Source organism: Chanodichthys erythropterus, chromosome 3 (genome assembly GCF_024489055.1).
Source record: "Chanodichthys erythropterus isolate Z2021 chromosome 3, ASM2448905v1, whole genome shotgun sequence".
NCBI classification, from domain to species: Eukaryota; Metazoa; Chordata; class Actinopteri; order Cypriniformes; family Xenocyprididae; genus Chanodichthys; species Chanodichthys erythropterus.
Window position 1 is genome coordinate 25,292,925 of NC_090223.1, and position 18,221 is coordinate 25,311,145.

The 18,221-nt window shown below is 34.7% G+C and overlaps 2 protein-coding genes across 2 annotated transcripts in view; both read left to right on the forward strand.

The window, feature by feature from the left end:
- The window catches only part of tnpo2a (transportin 2a), a 19,507-nt gene extending 18,588 nt beyond the window's left edge, over nucleotides 1-919 (forward strand). The window contains exon 25 of the mRNA XM_067381486.1: nucleotides 1-919. This exon is cut by the window's left edge and continues 1,616 nt beyond it. The gene's annotated coding sequence lies outside the window, so the exon portion shown is untranslated.
- A 1,711-nt stretch (nucleotides 920-2,630) lies between these two features.
- Nucleotides 2,631-18,221, forward strand: part of tmem104 (transmembrane protein 104) — a 53,060-nt gene continuing 37,469 nt past the window's right edge. Inside the window, exons 1-8 of the mRNA XM_067372520.1 lie at nucleotides 2,631-2,884; nucleotides 3,153-3,225; nucleotides 4,576-4,697; nucleotides 7,878-7,959; nucleotides 9,469-9,565; nucleotides 9,672-9,752; nucleotides 14,401-14,500; nucleotides 15,076-15,172. Of these exons, the coding sequence (XP_067228621.1) occupies nucleotides 3,181-3,225; nucleotides 4,576-4,697; nucleotides 7,878-7,959; nucleotides 9,469-9,565; nucleotides 9,672-9,752; nucleotides 14,401-14,500; nucleotides 15,076-15,172 (624 nt within the window). The 5' untranslated portion in view covers nucleotides 2,631-2,884; nucleotides 3,153-3,180. The remainder of the gene's footprint in view (nucleotides 2,885-3,152; nucleotides 3,226-4,575; nucleotides 4,698-7,877; nucleotides 7,960-9,468; nucleotides 9,566-9,671; nucleotides 9,753-14,400; nucleotides 14,501-15,075; nucleotides 15,173-18,221) is intronic.

Below are 18,221 nucleotides of genomic sequence, written 5' to 3' on the forward strand. Positions count from 1 at the left end.
GCTCTGTTGATGGGGTTTAGGAAAGGGTTCCCAAATCTTTTTCCCTTCTTTTTAGTTCTTTTGATCATGCTTAAGCTGTTGTCCTGGTTTTAAATGCCTGCTAAAGCAATATGCATGTTCGTCTCTATGAAAAGACAATTGCATCTTAAGGTTTCTTCTCTCATCATTAAACACTAGCTCTGACAATCTCATTTTTATAATGTATACTTTTTTTTTTAAGCTGCTCCACCCTCTAGGGTTGTTTTTTTTATTATTATTTGTAAAAGCCTATATTCCAACATTTAGACTATTTCAAAGATTTTGAAAACAACTTTTGTTTAAAACGGGATGTGACCTACTTTAAGATTGAATTAAACTGAAGTTTAACCTTAGATTTAAAAAAAAAAAAAAAAAAGGATATTATTGAAAATTGTGTGGTCCTATTTTAACAACATGCTGTTAAGTATTTAGAATTGGAAAAGCATCAATTTCTAAATAAGTGCAAGGATGACTTTGCTCCTGTTACTGTAATAACAATATGCTGCCAAGCAGTCCTGTGTTCCTCCAAAACCATGTTATCTTTTTTTTATTTTTTATTTTAATTTTATTTTATTTTTTACATTTTTGTTTAACATTGATTTAAGTTTGTGTTAATATAGTTTTGTTTAATATATTTTATTTTGTGCGCATGCACAAAGATTTTTTTAGACTTTAAAAGTTTTTTTTACTTTTTGATTTTCTTTTTGTTTAAAGAATTTTTATTTAGTCAGATTAAAAAGGACAAATGCATTTAGCTTATGATTTTCAGAAAGTCTGCTGAAGCATTGCTTTTCCTCCCCCTTTCCCACTCCTTTTTTTTTTTTATGTTGTTGACTTGTTGTTCAGTAATCACCTTTTCTTTAAATTCTTTGAATGGGGAAATAAACATTTTCTGTCAAATTAAAACAAATTGTGGTCTGATTTTTAACTTTAGCTGTCCAGATGCTGACAAAATGGCCTCTAGACTCACTGGAAGCTGTGGCAAAACTGCATGAACACACATGCAGACATGCATGTATAGTGGTGTTTTTGTTCACTATATTGAATGCCAAATCATTTTAATTCATAGGGTGTGACAACTGAAACCGCTTTCCCCGCTTACTATAATCTGCAAATTACCTAATAATTTTGGGTTGTTATACATTCAAGAATTAGGTGAGAACTAGTTATGCAGGCTGTCTTGACACACAAAACCTTTGCGATCAGCATTATTAATTAGTGTTAAATAGGCTACAAGTCTGGCACTGTTGACCATTTTAATCAGATGTTTAACCCTTAATGGCTCCCTGGGGTCAATCTGACCCCGCTGACAGTTTCCTTCGTTTTTAAAATGTGTTCCCTTCATCTCGGGCATGAGACTCTGTAACATTTCCTAAATCTATCTAAACATGCACAAAAAAATGTGGACTTGATTTGGTTGTTCTAAAAGTGTATTAAAAAACAAAAATGATTTAGTCCCTTGGGGTCAGATTGACCCCACATTGAAAATGAATGGGAAAATGAAAAATTGTACTTTTTTTTTTTTTTTTTTTTCCATTTTATTTGTTAAAATAAATCCAGTATAAATCTGAAATGTTCTACATTTCCATAAAGGTCTGGTCCTAGACCATAAACAAAGTGGAACGAACTTTCTCATACACACACACACACACACACATAAAAATATGTGTGTGACTGCAACAGAAAGCATTTTTATAGAAACTGGCAAATAAAATCAACAAAACTGGCCTAAATCTGAAAATTTAACACATGTAAATAAAAGTCTGCTCCTTGACCATAAACACAAAGACCCATAAAAACAAAGACACAGACACACGTGTGACTGCAACAGAGAACATTTTTATAGAAATTAAAATCAAAATTTATAATAAAATTTAAAATAAATCTGAACAATTTCCATACATAAATGAAGGACTAATACTAGAGCACAAAGGCAGCATGGAACAAGCATGTTCGCAAATTATAAAGTTGTGAGAAGTTGAAGCATGAAGTGAAAAAAAAGATTGACCTCTATTGGATATATGTGGTCATTGCACTTTCTTTAACTATAATTCCTAAGGTTTTTCCACAAACCTGTAGATGGTAGTATTCTATCCCTAACACATAGAGCAATGTCCAAACTATTTAGATCTACAATTTAGATTTAATTAAGCTCATCATTTAAGTGTTTTTTTCATTAAAAATCATTTTTCATAAGCCAATGTATGGCATAGTTAAGTAATTGTGCAGTAAATAACGTTAGGTAAAAAAATACAAAATATCCACAAAAACAAATGCATAGTGAGAAGTAAATTAAAAAAATGATATATATAGTTTATCATATAAATGTATATTTTTTCTTATGCAAGCGCTCTGTAAAAGTTTGGGGTCAATCTGAAAGGGACTGAATCGTCAGTATAATTAAGGGACCATTAATGGTTAAAATATATTTTTTTTTGTAAACCACGTTCCGAAATGATGCTTTGCTTACTAAATTAGTGAATAACTCACGATATGATAAAAAAAAATCTTATTTGCTTCCATACTGCAAACGTCAAAGTGTCTTTTTCTTAACGTCACCACAATTCAGCCAATCAGCGAATACTTCCGCTCTTCTACGCCACACCCTTTATCAGGAACAGTTTCCTGCTGACGTCCTGTTTACTCTTTAATTTTAATGGATATGCTGTCTGAAACAGAAGAACTTCTGCAGCCTGTCTTAATTAACCGCTAACAGTTAACTTAATTAAATAATGGGGAGGTGTGCACGATGCGGTCTGCTTTGTTATTACGTTGCATTTGCTCGCGAGCTGCGTTGCTGAAAGTGAAGACGTTACAAGAAAACAGTCTCGTGCTTTCCTAACGACATCACTTCACTTGACGACAGGTGAGCCTTTTCTTTCTGTTTTCAAAATAATGGATATGATATGTTTGCTATAGTAAAACAGTCACATAAAGCAGTTGAATATTGAAAAAGTCTAGTATATACTTATTAAATCTGTAATATTCTGTGACAGCTGAGTGAATATAAATGAAACACAAACAACGGTTGATGCTAGTCATGTTACACTAGCCTTCTTAAGTCCCTTTGGCAAAATTGCAGTGTATTAAATATTAAAACAGTCTTTTCTTTCCTCGGTGTGGTAAAATTTCAGGTTTGAGAGTTGTGTTTTTCTCTTCGAGATGGCTGGGGGCATTACAGAAACAGGGGAGCCTTACTCACCATTTGTAAGTATTACTTCTGACTAAGTAAATAGTTGTAGATGGAGTAGGTATTGATTAACTTGTTTGAACTACTTTGCTTAATCACACTGGTCAGTTTAACCGTTCTGCACAGTCAGCTGTTTGTGTCCTTAGAAAAAGTCTTGTGACAATATCATAGTACAGAAAACTATCATGTCATGATGTGATTTCTTTTGCTCTGTATTGAAAGGCTGCCTACCTGCATTCATGAAATAGTTCAAGATTTGATTACTGTAATTTTGGCCTGAATGTACTTCTCTTTTCACCGTTTTTCAGACTTTGATAACCAAATAATGCAAGATAATCGTTGTCATAAGTTCCTTATGTGCCTTTATGTCACTTGGAGTCATGTGATTCGAACCACACACTTTGTGTTACTCATTTAAAGAGGAAATGAAAGCGCATGGAACCAGGAGAAGCGTGTTTTAATGACTCAAATCAGCAGAAAGCTGTGCATAATCCATACTCATGTGTTTTTGGAATGTAGCCTTGCGTTTTATTTGAAAAACTTTTCCTGTCTGACAATATGTGAAAATGGCTAGACGGAATAAAAATCTAAATTAAATTAATTGTTAAATGTGTCAAATTGAACAGCCATAAAGATTTTTTTACAAAGTCTTTAACACATAATTTTTTGCCCTAAACTAAAACTAACAAAGAGTGAAAACTAATCTGAATTAGTAAAAACTAAACTAAATTAAACTAAAATATAACTAAACTGTCTTTAGGACCCACATTTATTTATTTTTAGACAGTTCACGATATAAATAAGAGCCTCCGAATTAGTTTTTTAATGCAAAAACTGCTTCCAAATACCAAAATGTACTTTGGTTTTCAGTTGCAAGCACTTTGAAAATAAACTACTTAAAATAATCCAAACTAAATCAATACGTTTGAAGTAAGTTGAGTGAATGTACAGTATGTCCTTTACCTACTTTGTTTTGCTCACATTAGTTAAAGGGAAGCATTTTTTTTAGGTAATCATAAGAGAAATGCTCATTACTTTTTAATGGAATTAACAGTAGATACTTTGTCAAGCTCATGACTAATTTTCAGCGGACTTTATTGATTTATATGTGGTTTGCGCACTCAAGTGGCAGGAAATGCAGTGTCGATCAAATGAATCATCACATGCATTAGCTAATTGAAATGCATGATAGTGAAAAATTCCAGGCACATCATCTTTGCAGGACAGCTGATACATAATGGGATCTTTGTGTGATAACATTTCAGTGCATTGTAAAACCTAAGTGCTTGTTATACATTTTCTTTTTTATCAGTGATCTCTGAAAACTTTGAATCCGCTATAGACATGTCTGTTTTGTGTTTATGTAGGTTGGCCTGGTGTACATGTTCAATCTTATTGTTGGCACTGGTGCCCTGACCATGCCCAAGGCCTTTGCAGCAGCTGGCTGGGTAGTCAGCGTCTCCCTCATCTCATTTTTGGCTTTTATGAGGTATGCTCTCCCTATAGGATTTTTAAAATCCATCACATTCTCTTTCTTGCTCTCTTTTTCTCCATTAAGGCTTGGTATGAGTTGGTATGAACCATCCTTGAGACTTTTTACATTAAAAAAAGTGTATTAACTAGCTCCTTTCACGCAGCAATCCTGGTAAATTACCGTACAATTACCAGAATGATGATGTTTTGTTCATCTTTATGGAATATAAATTTTATTTATAAGATTTATAAGATTATATATTTATAAGAAAAACAATTAAAAGCAGTGGAGCTTACTGTAGACGGCTACAAAGAGCTTTATAATTGGCCCAAAGCAGACATCTTATATCAGCACGTTCTGACCTTGTACATACGCATACTGGATATCTCCATTCTTTGTTTACACTCAGCAGCATACCAGTAATTTACTCATACTGAGAAAATAGCAGAACTAATTTACCGGTATTTTTGAAAAGGTCCTGTTCACACATGATCTCTCAGTGGTAATTTACTGGTAATTTACCTTTAAATTACATGATAAAACAAGGGTCTACATTGCCAAAGCACTGGTAAATAGTACACACACACACTGTAATGGGATCAATGATTCATTATATTTATTACAATAAGTATTGTATCCTATGCACATATTTTGGGAATAATTGATAAAAATAAGAAATGGTGACCTCAAGTGACACTCCAAAATGTCTGAATTAGTGTGCATTATACAACAAAATGTAGGGCCCTATACAGTCTTTTTTTATTTTTCCCAAATTCTATGTTTTCCATTTATTTTTATTTTTTGGGGGGAATTCCATGTTAACACTTTAATTTTTTTAATGATTATTTAATTATTTAAAAGAGAATCAAATGAAAATGTAACTATTCCTTTTATTTTTGCTGGCAAACAAAGTGCTGCAGTAAGGCCCTTTCACAATGAAGGACGATAACTATAAAGATATCAATAAAGATATAATCGTAAAAATCTTTCTAAATGTAAAAGTCCACACCACAACTATAACAATAACGGCACGGAGAAACATTTTTGTTGGATTCACTTTCACAATGATTTTTTTCCAGCTAATGAACAATAACAACATTGACAGCCAATCAGATTCCTTTCTGCTTTAAAGAGCTCGAGCATTTAAAGCGGCAGATGACAAAACTGCAGCACATGGTTATAATAAACAGAACCATTTCATGCATTGATATGGATGTCATCGGTTTAGTTATCTTTATAGTTATAGTTCTTGGTATGAGCGGCCTTTACTCTTCAAATTAAAACAATTAATAAAATTGGGACGTAACACAATACAGTTTATTAAAACATTTTTTTTTAAAGAACATTCCACAGTCTAGGGGCAACGTGGAGTAACATAAATGAATAACGTCACATAAGGAAAGTGTGAATTTTCATTTATTGTAGGAGCATTCAGTCTTTTTTTCGTTTACAAGTCACTATGCAAGCTTTGGAAATGGGAATCCACGCTTTCCTTATGTGACGTTCTTCATTTATGTTACTCCACGTTGCCCCTAGACTGGGACGTAACATACATTGGGGGCTCGTCCGGGATAATATGTTGTTGATTAAAGAATATCCATTTTTGTTTGCTGATACTCCCTCTCAGACTATTGTTATTATTACTTTGAGAAGTAAAAGTATTTTTTATTTTCTTCTTGGTGTTTGCGTTCTGCTGGTTGCTGTTTTCTTATTAATGCTAGGCTTGATTATTTTGAGTTTTGACATATCAGGTTTAGGAGGCTGTACGTATTAGATTTCCATTGATATTCTTTGTGGTGGTTTGCCAAATGGAGTTAGAATAGGTCTCTAATTTGTGTGTAGTTAGGGCATGAATTTGAGAAGTGTAATTCGGTCTCTATCTCATCTTGTGTCCAATAAGAGCATGGCATGTCTTCTTTTGGTCTTCTTTGCTTGCTATCTCTCTCTGTCACTCACTCATCTTTAGCTGACCTCTCAACCCTGTTACTGATGCTGCTAGTGCTGTGGCCATCAAAACACATTTATCACCTCTGCCAACCTGCCAGCTGTCTGAGTCCCTGACAGAGCCCAGGGGAGAGTTATGAGTGTTTAGATGAAACAGGATGGAGCTGTATATCAATGAAACAGCAGAGGAAAGAGAGCAGACAGCAGCGGTCTTTAAATACAGGTTATGAGAGGAAATGTCCGAATGAAACTGATGTATGTAGATGACATGCAGTTTCTCATATTTTACAGTAGGACTGAGTGATATAGTTCATAAGGGTCATGACATGAGAAATCAAATTTGCCTTGATCTTTTGACATATAAAAGGTCTTTGTACCATTAAAACATCCTGCAAGTTGCATATCTTAAATGTCCTCCTCATTATAAACAAAGCATTTATTCAGTCAACCTCCGAAAACGACTCATTTTGATATTGAGGGATCTATGACATGTCACAGGCAAATACATTTGCATATGACTGCCTCCAGAACAAGACATTGTCGAATAGTTGTACATCATTGCACCATATGCCCTGCCTACCAGCATTCAGTTGCTTAACGGCTGACATTTGCCTACACTAGATGTGAGCGTCGTGTCAAAAGCAAATAGAGCCCATTATAATCAATGGGGCTGTCTACACTGGATACAGTATACACAGATGTGCGTTCAGTTACTGACATACTTCACGCGCTTGAGTCAGCTGACAACAGGACAAATGCACGAGTGAAAGAACTTTCGCTTTGATGCGTCCAGTTTAAACAGCTCGTTTTCAGTCTTCGGAAGGATCCCAGTGTCGGAAACAAATGGATGGTTTATTCCACATTGTTTTTCATGAAATAAACACAGGGAAGAATGATATTCAGTCATTTCCATTTAAATGCACTAGTGCTGTCAAACGATTAATAAAAAATATAAATAAATAAATAATAAAAAGTTTGTCTTTACATTTTTTTACAGTGTGTGTATTTATTTTGTATATTTAAATACACGCATGTATGTATTTAACAAAAATATATTTATACATCAAATATTTATGTAGAATAAATATTCATAAATTCATAAATAAATGAATGCATGTATGTATTTATATATATATATATATATATAAGACACATTGTTGTTGCATCTTTTTTTTCCTTCCTTCATTTTTAAAAAATTTTTTTTTAAAACATGCTACATATGAAGTTTTTAACTTTCCTGTCTTCACTCAGTTTCATGACCACCACATTTGTGATTGAAGCCATGGCTGCTGCCAATGCCCAGCTGCGCTGGAAGAGGAGAGAACAGGAAGAGGTTAGTGACGTCACCAGTTTACCCTGGTTACCCTGAACACTATGTTCTTATTCAGTTTTAGGGTATTCCCTATGAAAATTACACTGATCATGGAAATGTTACACGTCCCACTGCAGGTAATCAAGCCAGAAAGTTGAAACTTTAAATGATACTGACCTATTAGTGAATGAAACGGGGCCATTTAGGGCAGATGTACTAAATCAGCTTTGACGTATGCTTATAACGAGGCCAATGCTTCTAGTCAGTTTGACCCGATCAAACAGAAAAATTGAAATCTTATATAATGGCCTACACAACTATAACATCAGAATGTTTATACTCTTATTTAAATAGATGATCTCTTTTCAGCAACAGCATATATTGTGTATATAAAATGTAGCATGACAAATGGTACCTTGTTTTTATCACATTAAATTGCGCATTATATAGCTGTGGCAATAATCAAACCTGTTCTTCTACAGTGTCCTCTCTGTCATATGTAATATTGTCTTAAACCCAAGATACACTGCACGATTTTTGGCTGTCCCAGACGAAAGATTGCCATCGTGAAACAATCGTGGTGATTTCTGTGATCGTGGCTCTTAATCGGTGGTCCCATGTTGTACAGTGAGAGAGGTTCAAAGACGGCTGTTTTCCCAGTCTTGCGACCAGAGATAGCCTAAGATAGTTTTCTGACAGTGTCAGAAATTCAGCCTGATCAACGCACAGTGTATCTGTTGCTACGACCTACATCTACTGACCTGCCAATAAAAATGCGACATGAAATCAATGCGCTAAACCTTAAAACTGCTTACCTCAAGCTCTTTTCCCTTCTTCTTTCGCCGCTTCCTTTTTATTTTCAGCACACAAAAACTACAACTGCCAAAGTGGGATTCAACATTGTTTTTTTTTTTACCACTAGCGCATGCTGATGACATTTTATTCTTCGATAGAAACTTGCATCGTAGCCTACGAGTCAACAGGTGTCATGATCGTACAGTCTACATGCATGTCGTACCCAAGTTTAGTAGATCCATGTCGCACAGTGAGATAAAGTAATGATCTTATAAGATTGCTAAAATCGTGCAGTGTATCCAGGGCTTGAAAATGAAATGTTTTAATTTACTCACCCTCATGTTGATCCAAACCTATAAAAATATATATATATATTAGGCTGAATGTTCACCATACAATGAAAGTCAAAGTGGACTGGTGCTGTAGAGCTCCAAAAATGATAAAAAAGCACCATAAAAGTGGAACAAGCTATATTTCAAGCCTTACACTACCATTTAAACATTTGGGGTTGGTAAGATTTTTTTAGTTTTTGAAAGAGGCCCGTTATGCTCGCCAAGGCTGCTTAATGCTACCTTGCTGAATAAAAGTATTAAAAAAGAAAAAGTTTTGAACAGTCGTGTACTGTATGCTTGCTCGCACATATGTGAAAAGTGTAGGGTTTTTTGTTTGTGAGCATGTTTGTTTAGGGCCTAGCATTAGTAAATAAACTAATTTTGTTGTTACAACCTTTATAAGATTAATGACAGCGACTCCAGCTCGGACTATTCAGATGATGAGGTCATTATCCGGGGACGTTCAGAACCCGTCGAGACACGGCCCATTCTTTCTGTCCGTAAGTGCTGTTTGCATTGTATTGTCTTTGTCAATATAATGGTTTGCAGTGTTACCCAAGATCAAATTCTCAAGGTCATTATTGGTTTTGTCATCTGATGTTACAGAGCGTGCCGCGAATATAGACCACTTTGACATTGTCGAGAGAGTCGAGATGGGACAAATGGCCTCCATGTTTTTTAATAAAGGTAAGACTTCTTGCGTCATTATGCACTACAATGTAATCTCTGTTAAGACATTTAGCTTTATAAGGCTATTATCAGACCTTAAATGATGGCTTCCGAAGGTCAAGTTTTGTTTCAGTGTTCAGTAACAGTGAACAAGGTTATTTGCTGCTAATGGGGTGCAATTAGAACTAGTTAAATTGCTTTTGGTTGTAATTACCTCACTGTAGATCTGTTATCTATACTAATATAAGGAAACGAGAGGCTTGCTTAGAGATGGAGAACCCAGGTAATGAGAATCTCTTGATGAATATGAAGAAGACGTGTTCACCTTGAACTACAAACCAAGGTGTATACTGATTCCTATTTTCAGGATTCTTGCCCTCCTAAGCATCATTTCACAAGCAGCACTACACAAAGGCTGACTCAACAATGCCCTGTGCAGCCTTGCAATATCTCAACAGCATTGCTTTTGGCATCTTCTCCAACTATCAGGCAAAGGACGGACATCAGAATCGGCCTGCTTCTCTGTTCCATTCAGGGTTGGAAATTAACAGGTGCTTGGGGCAAAAATGCCACAGAAATGAACAAAAATGCCCTTGTACAATTACAATAATTCAATTATGATGATCGTGGTTAAAGTGTTGATTTCAGCATTACAGTTAGATCTGCTCATGTTGCATCAAAGATTTCGTTTACACATTTTTGGCGGTGTTGAGAGTTATAACCAATCACACACATTTCTGCAGTAGTGCATAAACATAAACATCAAAGTGCAGATACAATGTAAACGAGATTAATTTTGCAGTGTAGAAAATGTTATCATCTACTCGCAGCTTCTGTGTTTATAACGGGAGCTTTTCGAGAGGGCATAACTCGGTGACCTTGCGCTAGGCTAAAGTGACGGGGAACTTTCTTTGCTCGCTTTCTGTATTTAATTTATTCCCAGTTTGAAGAACCGTTTCGTTCTTCATGCTGCTAAGATAATGAGAAATCTTGATTTTTCTAATTCATAAAAAGGCAATAAACTAATTCAGAAACAATTTTTAACTTGTTTTGTCTGTGTAGCCTAGAAGCATTTATGGTGAGACGTTTTCCCACACATATATTTTTTTTATTTATTTATGTATTCTATTAAACAACATTAAAAAACATTATGACACGACAATAATGGTTATAATTTAAGTTCTGCCCTCCTATTTTTTTAATTTTATAAATTATATACTTTATGTAGGATATTTACACTATGCAACATTATGCAGTTGTCATTCAATTTACATTTATGCATTTATTATGTATTTAAATTTCAGTCTAAATACATGTACGCCACCTTTTGAACAACATTAAACAGTCAATGTGAATAAACATCCCATGTCAGATGCTTTACTAGGCTACAATATCACTCTTTTTGTAAATGCATTTAAATATAATAAAGATGCACTGATAATTCAAATTTGGGTTGATATAGTTATGGCTGATAAACAATGAATGGCATATTAAAATTCTAGACTTTTGTCTAAATGCTAAAAAAAAAAAAATCTAACTCTAAAAAATAAAATTCAACCATTTTAAATGCCTAAAATGAATAACTTTAAGTGAGGTCATCTAAAGGTAAAAATTAGGGGAAATGAGCATACACAAATTAAACATGGCTCAGTTTCTTCCATCAAATCCAGTTTTATAGTATTTAACATAAAAGATAACACATACAGTAATCAAAAATTGCCCTTTTATAAAAAAAAGCAAGAAAAAAAAGCCCCTTAATGGAAAAGTTAATTTCTGACCCTGGTTCCATACATCCACAGCATGTGATGGCAAGTATTATCCACTAGGTGGCGCACTTGTTACACCCTCCAACAAACCAGCACTGCCTATTATGCGCTTCACACACTCATGTTTGGTAAACACAAGCACGCACTTGTAGCTTCAGAGCTTTGTGCTTTCTCGGCACAGACGTCACATACTCGCCCTGTCGACTTTTGTTATTCTATTAAGTGTGATGTGTTAAAATAGCTCTCTGTGTGTGCTCTGACCTTTCCCAGCATAGAATGGAGTGAAGTGGCCAATTTGGAGTTGCACTTGGGAGAAACTAATAACTATCTGAGCAGACTCTGATCGTAAATGTATTAAATGGAAGCATAACTCACTGTGAAGGAGATTAGTTTACTTAGTGTGACTTTAGTATTGACTGTAGCTTCAAATATAATTCTTGTTTGCCCTCATGTCTTAGGACTTGCTGTCTTTTTAATCCTAGTGCAATTGCTAAACGCAGCCTTTGTTATGGGGGTGATCAATCCATGAGCTGCCATTCAGCGGAAAGAAACTGCAGGCTTTTATACGATAAAATGAATTGTAATTAAAGGCTTTAATGTTTGTGAATGGACTTTAGGATTGTCAAGGCAGGTGGGAGGTAGTTTTTACAGAAAGTACACACAGCTACTCTTTAGGTTCAGTTACTTTTAAAGCAGAATGTGAATCCGCTCTGGTCTGAAATGAACAACAGGATGGCTTCTGTCATTTCATTATTGGACAGGTTTCTTCATGGCTGCTGGTTTATCTGAGCTGCTCACAGTGGCTGTAACCTTCCCACTGACAGGTTGATTAGAAGACTGCTTCTGATAATGCCACAGAAGAGATAGATTAGCCCATGATTGATTTTGTTTTTGGGTGTGCTTGCTAAGACTATTACTTTTGCTCATAATGTGAGCTCTTCGAAATTCCTAACCCTAACTGTTAAACTTTCTTGTGTAGATTGTCTTGAACTGTTTATGCTACATGCTTTTTTTGCTCATTGAGGGGAGGCTTGATATTACTTTTCAAAAGTGACATTTTAAGATGGATCAAAATCCTATAGACTTGAGTTGAAGGAAGAAACTGAACCATGTTTAATTTGTGCATACTCCTTTCCCCAAAATCTTTACATTTAGATTACCTCACTTAATGTTATTCACTTTAAGCATTTTAAAACGATCAATTTTTATTTTTTAGAGTTTGATTTTTTTTTTTTTTTTTTTTTTTTTTTTTTTTTTAATTATTTATTATTATTATTATTATTATTATTATTATTATCATCATCATTTAGACAAAAGTCTAGAATTTTAATACATATGACATTCCTTGGTTATCAGCTATATCAATTTGAATTATCAGTGCATCACTTTTTATTACATTTAAATGTTAACACAAAAACAGTGGTATTGTAGCCTAGTAAAGCAAGAAGGCTGGATTTAAATTCAGTGTAATTGTATAAAAAATTATTTTTAACCCTCTGGTCCTCTTCAGTCAAAAGTAGCAGAAAATTTTTTTCGTTTTGAATTTTTTAATTTGATTTACTTCATCGGAATTGGGTGACACTTAGTGACTTTGGTCGCAATAGATATGTGAACAAAAAAATCATGGTCATGATTCAGATGTGTTAAAGGGTTGAAAAAAAAAAAAGTCACACTTGGCTCCTTCACAGTCAAAAATGACCGACATTAATGAGAATTAATGAGAAATACGTAAAAATACAAAAGCTCAGAGAATCTTTTGATGGTACAAACTACAAATCAGCCAATGTGCAGAAAAAAGTGCACAGCAATGAAGAGGTGATGCTTTAAAATGTCAAGAGTGCAAAATAGAAGAAGAAAAAAATCTAAACCTTGACAAAAAGTAAGTATAAATAAGTAAGTGTCTAAGTATAAATCCAAATCCACAACCATAAAAAAAAAGTATTTATGTCTGAAAAACACTAGAGAATTTGTATGCATAGAACTATATTGGAATCTAGTGGTTACACCATGGCATTACATAACTTTTTCTTTTTTTTAACTCCCACCAGATGGCACTAATCTACCTCCAAAAATTTGGATTGTAAATGCATTGTCTCTATTTTAACATTGAATACTGCTTTAATTGAAAAAAATAATTTAAACATGTTTAAGAAAAAAAAATGTGTATGTATTTCAACCCCTAAACAAAGAGTACCAGAAAGTTAAGAAAAGTCAATATTTCTAAATTTCAAGTATCAGACCTTTTCTCCTTTTTTATAAAAAAAAAAAATTGTAAAAAGAGCACTGCAAGTGACTTTGCATTCATAATTTCCCATGTTTTCTGCCAGCTTTTCGCCACTCGTCTTCGTAAAATGAACTGGAACTGACAGCAACATTTGCTGCTTTTTTTATGTGGAGGGAAAGATGACTCAATTAAGCTCATAAAAGAGTTATATCATAAATTTACTTTATTTAAAGCTAGTTTAAATAGTCTGTTAGCTCTAGTTGACTTCAGAGTAATTAATGAGCCGACTGGTTGGCTGAACCATTTGAGATCCTCGTAGGAGCTTGATGGTGAATGATGAATGTGTGTTGTGGTGAAGCTGGTCTGTGTTTCCTCCTGAATGCTCTCCATCTCATCTCCAACTGGCGGGGACTGAGTGATGGATGGATGGAAGAACAGGTGAAGAGGAGTGTGGGGTTAATGAAGAGAAGAGCAGGGGGGAATTTCATAATGAAATGCTTCTTTAATTAGAATGATTTATACGGCTCTTATGTTTAGTGGCTATAGAGTGTTGGGGAGGAACATCAGAGGAATGATGCTGCCCATCTTCATGTTCTCTGCACATGTTTGTATTTGAAGTGATTTTTTATGTAAAGCCATGAATCTTCAGTATGACACCTGATGCTTCTTTTTTCAGTTGGTGTCAACATGTTCTACATCTGCATAATCGTGTACCTGTACGGAGACCTGGCGATTTATGCCGCTGCTGTACCCGTATCACTGATGGAGGTAACATGGTGAGTTCAAAATCTCTCATCTTGTTCTTGTTCTAGACAATAAAGCCCAAAAATGAAATTTCTGTAATTTACTCACCCTTGAGTAGTTCCAAACCTGTATAAATTTCTTTGATATTTGGAAGAATGTTTGTAACCATGTAGATCTGAGGCACCATTGACTTCCATAGTAGGAAAAAATAATACTATGGAAGTGAATGGTGCCTTCAGAGATCTGTTCGTTAACATTCTTCAAAATATCTTTCTTTTTTGTTCAGCAGAAAAAGGAAATTCATACAGGTTTGGAACAACTTGAGAGAGAGTAAATGATGACAATCTTCATTTTTGGGCTATCTATCCTTTTAATGAATGAAACGTCAGCTTTACTTTTTGAATGGTTTTGAATTTTTATTTTTGCTTGGTTTATAATTAATACAGTTATATTCTCCTATATCATATTATATGAGCCATAACAGACTGTTGTATCAAATATGATACTCAAATACATTTGCAAACTGTTATATATATTGTGGTACTTTATAAACTCCTGAAATAGATTCGCAGATGTCAGAAGTATCTAATTGTTTGCCTTCTCGCAGTGGGAATCACTCGTGCAGTGCTGGGAGTGTGAAATACAACGACACAGACTCATGCTGGGGCCCTGTAAGACGCAAGGACGCCTACAGAATGTTTCTGGTGAGTGCAATAGCACCCGCTACACAGTCAAACATACGCACCTCATTGGCAGCACTTATGCCTCGGCAGGGTGCTGGACTCACAGCGTCTGAAGGCTGAAGGTAAGAAAGACAAACGAGACACTTAATACTTCTGCGTAATCTCTGTGGACTCCTCGCCCCACCGTGTATCAGGAGGCTCTTGCGTGCCCTTGAAATTCACATAGAGCTACAGTGCAAGATGCCGGTGTGATTTCCTCCTTGACTTTAGCTTCACAACAGTGATTGATGTGCTGATTCATTTTGCTCTGCACCACTCTCCTTCATCCCTGGAAATGAGAGAAGTGGCTATCCCATCTGCCAATAAAAAGCATTGTTTCAGCTTTTTTTAAAATCTCATCGCTTGGATAAGCCTCTTACTGCATGTTAACCTCAGGAAATTATGCTGATTTGAGAATATATTCGTGTGCCAATATTTGCTTGCCTTACAGATCTTCATTCCCCTTCTTGCTCGGTTTGTCATCCCGTGTTGAGTTTTAAGATGAGGTCACATGCTGTGTCTTAATGTATGTCGTGTATCGGCTGTAATTGAGTTTAGTTTATTAGATCATTTAGGAAGCTAGAAGAAACAACTTACATCTTCTATTCCCAAACTCTGAATATTTTTTGACTAGAAGGTCATCATCATGGTCCTTCTGGACATGCTGTTAAATAAAGCATCTTTTTTTTAAAAAATTTTTATGAAAGATTAATCCGACTGGCTTATGAACTGAGTGTCGATGGGGCTGTTCTCTTCTTTTCACCTTCACTTCCAACTGTCTCTGTTGTGAGGAAGGAAAATTGCCCAATTTTGAGTCTGAGGAATGTCCAAAGGGGCCAAGTGTCTGAGCCACCAACTTTATGAGTTTTATCAGACTAGGTGAATCTGTGCCATAGGATGTTGTCTTCCTTGGCCATTTAATCAAGCACTTGCCATAAATACAGTAATATATTTATATATTCGGCAACAAAGGAGGGTCTATAAAAACCCTCTTTTGTGCAGAACTACCTCTGCCATGGATTCAAATGTCAAGTTGCCAGTTTAAAATTAATAACGGAGGCTTGGGCTCAACTGTTAAAGTGTCACTTTAGAACTAATAACGAAAGTAACGTTGAGTCGCTTCATTGGAGTTAGAGGTATAAAGTGTTTTAGTAAATGTAATTAGTTGCTGTACTCAAGTATCTTTTTGGCTACTTTGTAGTTGTACTGAGTATCAAAGATATTGGTAACTTTTACTCTATACTTGACTACATTTTTGAACAAGTAAATGTACTTTTTACTCCTCTACATTTGTGATGAGTAATGCAATTACACTACATTTTTCATGGCACCTAACTTTTTCTGCAGCAGTTTGTTTCTGATATAAAGAAGCGATATCACCATCTAAGTGCATTGAAGGTACTACATCTTTTTGCCTTTACTCGCCCAAAACTTGTCAAAAAGGATACTTTCCGTGAAAGTGCATTAGCAGGTAGTTGCTGATCGCAGGTGTTTTATTTATTAGATGAGGAAATGACTACAGCTGGTGATGAGGCTCAAACCAGCACATACAGTAGACTTTGACTATTTAATTTTACTTAACATTGTTTTATTTATCCACTACATTGACAAGACGTTTTTGAAGGATATTGGTTTACTTATGGCCACTTGAGCTTAACTGAGACTTGAGAGTTTGTAGACGTTTAAAAGGCTGTTGTGTCGACCTTGATTTATTGCAATATCAAGGTGTTCAGTTATATTTTGATTTTAGAAATAAATAAACTTGATTTCTCATCTTACAAATCAATTGTTTCTTATTTTCAGCGTGAGTAAATTACTTCAGTACTGTTAAAATCAGATACTTTAAGACTTTTACTCAAGTCGTTTTGGAATTGGTGACTTGTAACTTTTAGTGGAGTCATTTTCGATGTAAGGTATCTGTACTTTTACTCAAGTATGGTTTTCAGGTACTCTTTACACCTCTGATTGGAGCTTATTGTATTATGTTGACTATTATGGTATTATGAGAGAAAGATCGACTAAACGATGTATTACCTGCATCTGATATAGCATTCATTCTTCAGGTTGATATCCATAATTTTATATCCATTAAATAAAATCAGTTTGTCCATTTAGTATGTCCGCTGAGGAAAGCAATATTTTTGTGCCTTAAAAGTTAAGGGGATGTCCCACAGCACTAAAACAACTTCCTTGTTCTTACGCACTCATTAAGAGAGTCTTTGCCACCATGGCGTAATAATGTAACTTTCACTTAATCTTTTGACAGACCCTTTATTAAATATTTATTTATAATTATTATTTAAATTAACAACAATAACTATTATAAAATACATAAACACAAGCAAACAATAAACAATCAAATAAATAAAAAACAATTTAGTCAAACGTACAAAAGTAATGTGTACAAAACATTACATACAAAAAATGTTTTTGGACAGTATAGTTTTCATTGCTAAAAGAGAATAATGAGTGGGAACTTTTCTGCATTTCTGTAATGAGAATTTTGGGGGGGAATGTGCACATTTGTCATGAGAATGAAAAATGAGTGTTTAAAAATGCTAAAATATCATAATGGTCTAAAATAGGATTATAGGATTATTTTCTTTGCACATTAACATTTCTTAACTTTTGTGAGTTTTATTTTTTTTAATTTGGAGTTGAAATATGACCCAGACATTTTTCTTGGGAGAGTCACCCTTTGAGGTTATACCATCAAATTGACCATATCAGCAAAATTAAACACAGATTGGTGCTTCGGTGTTTTAACATGATCACAAAAATGTCAGGTCACATTTGCATGCAAATGAGTGACATTTACATAAATCCCCACCATCTTGGCACTAACTTTGTTTTCAGTTTCAGTTTATACTTGGCCCTGTCCAAGAACACTTAACTGATGTTAGTTCATTGCTTTGATTGCATTTTAATTGCCTTGTTAATTAGCAGTTCCTCACTGGCAACCTGTAAATTTCTTTCAAATCAAAGCAAGCTAGTCAGAGTCTAACCAGAGTCCTTGTTCACTTATCTGGCC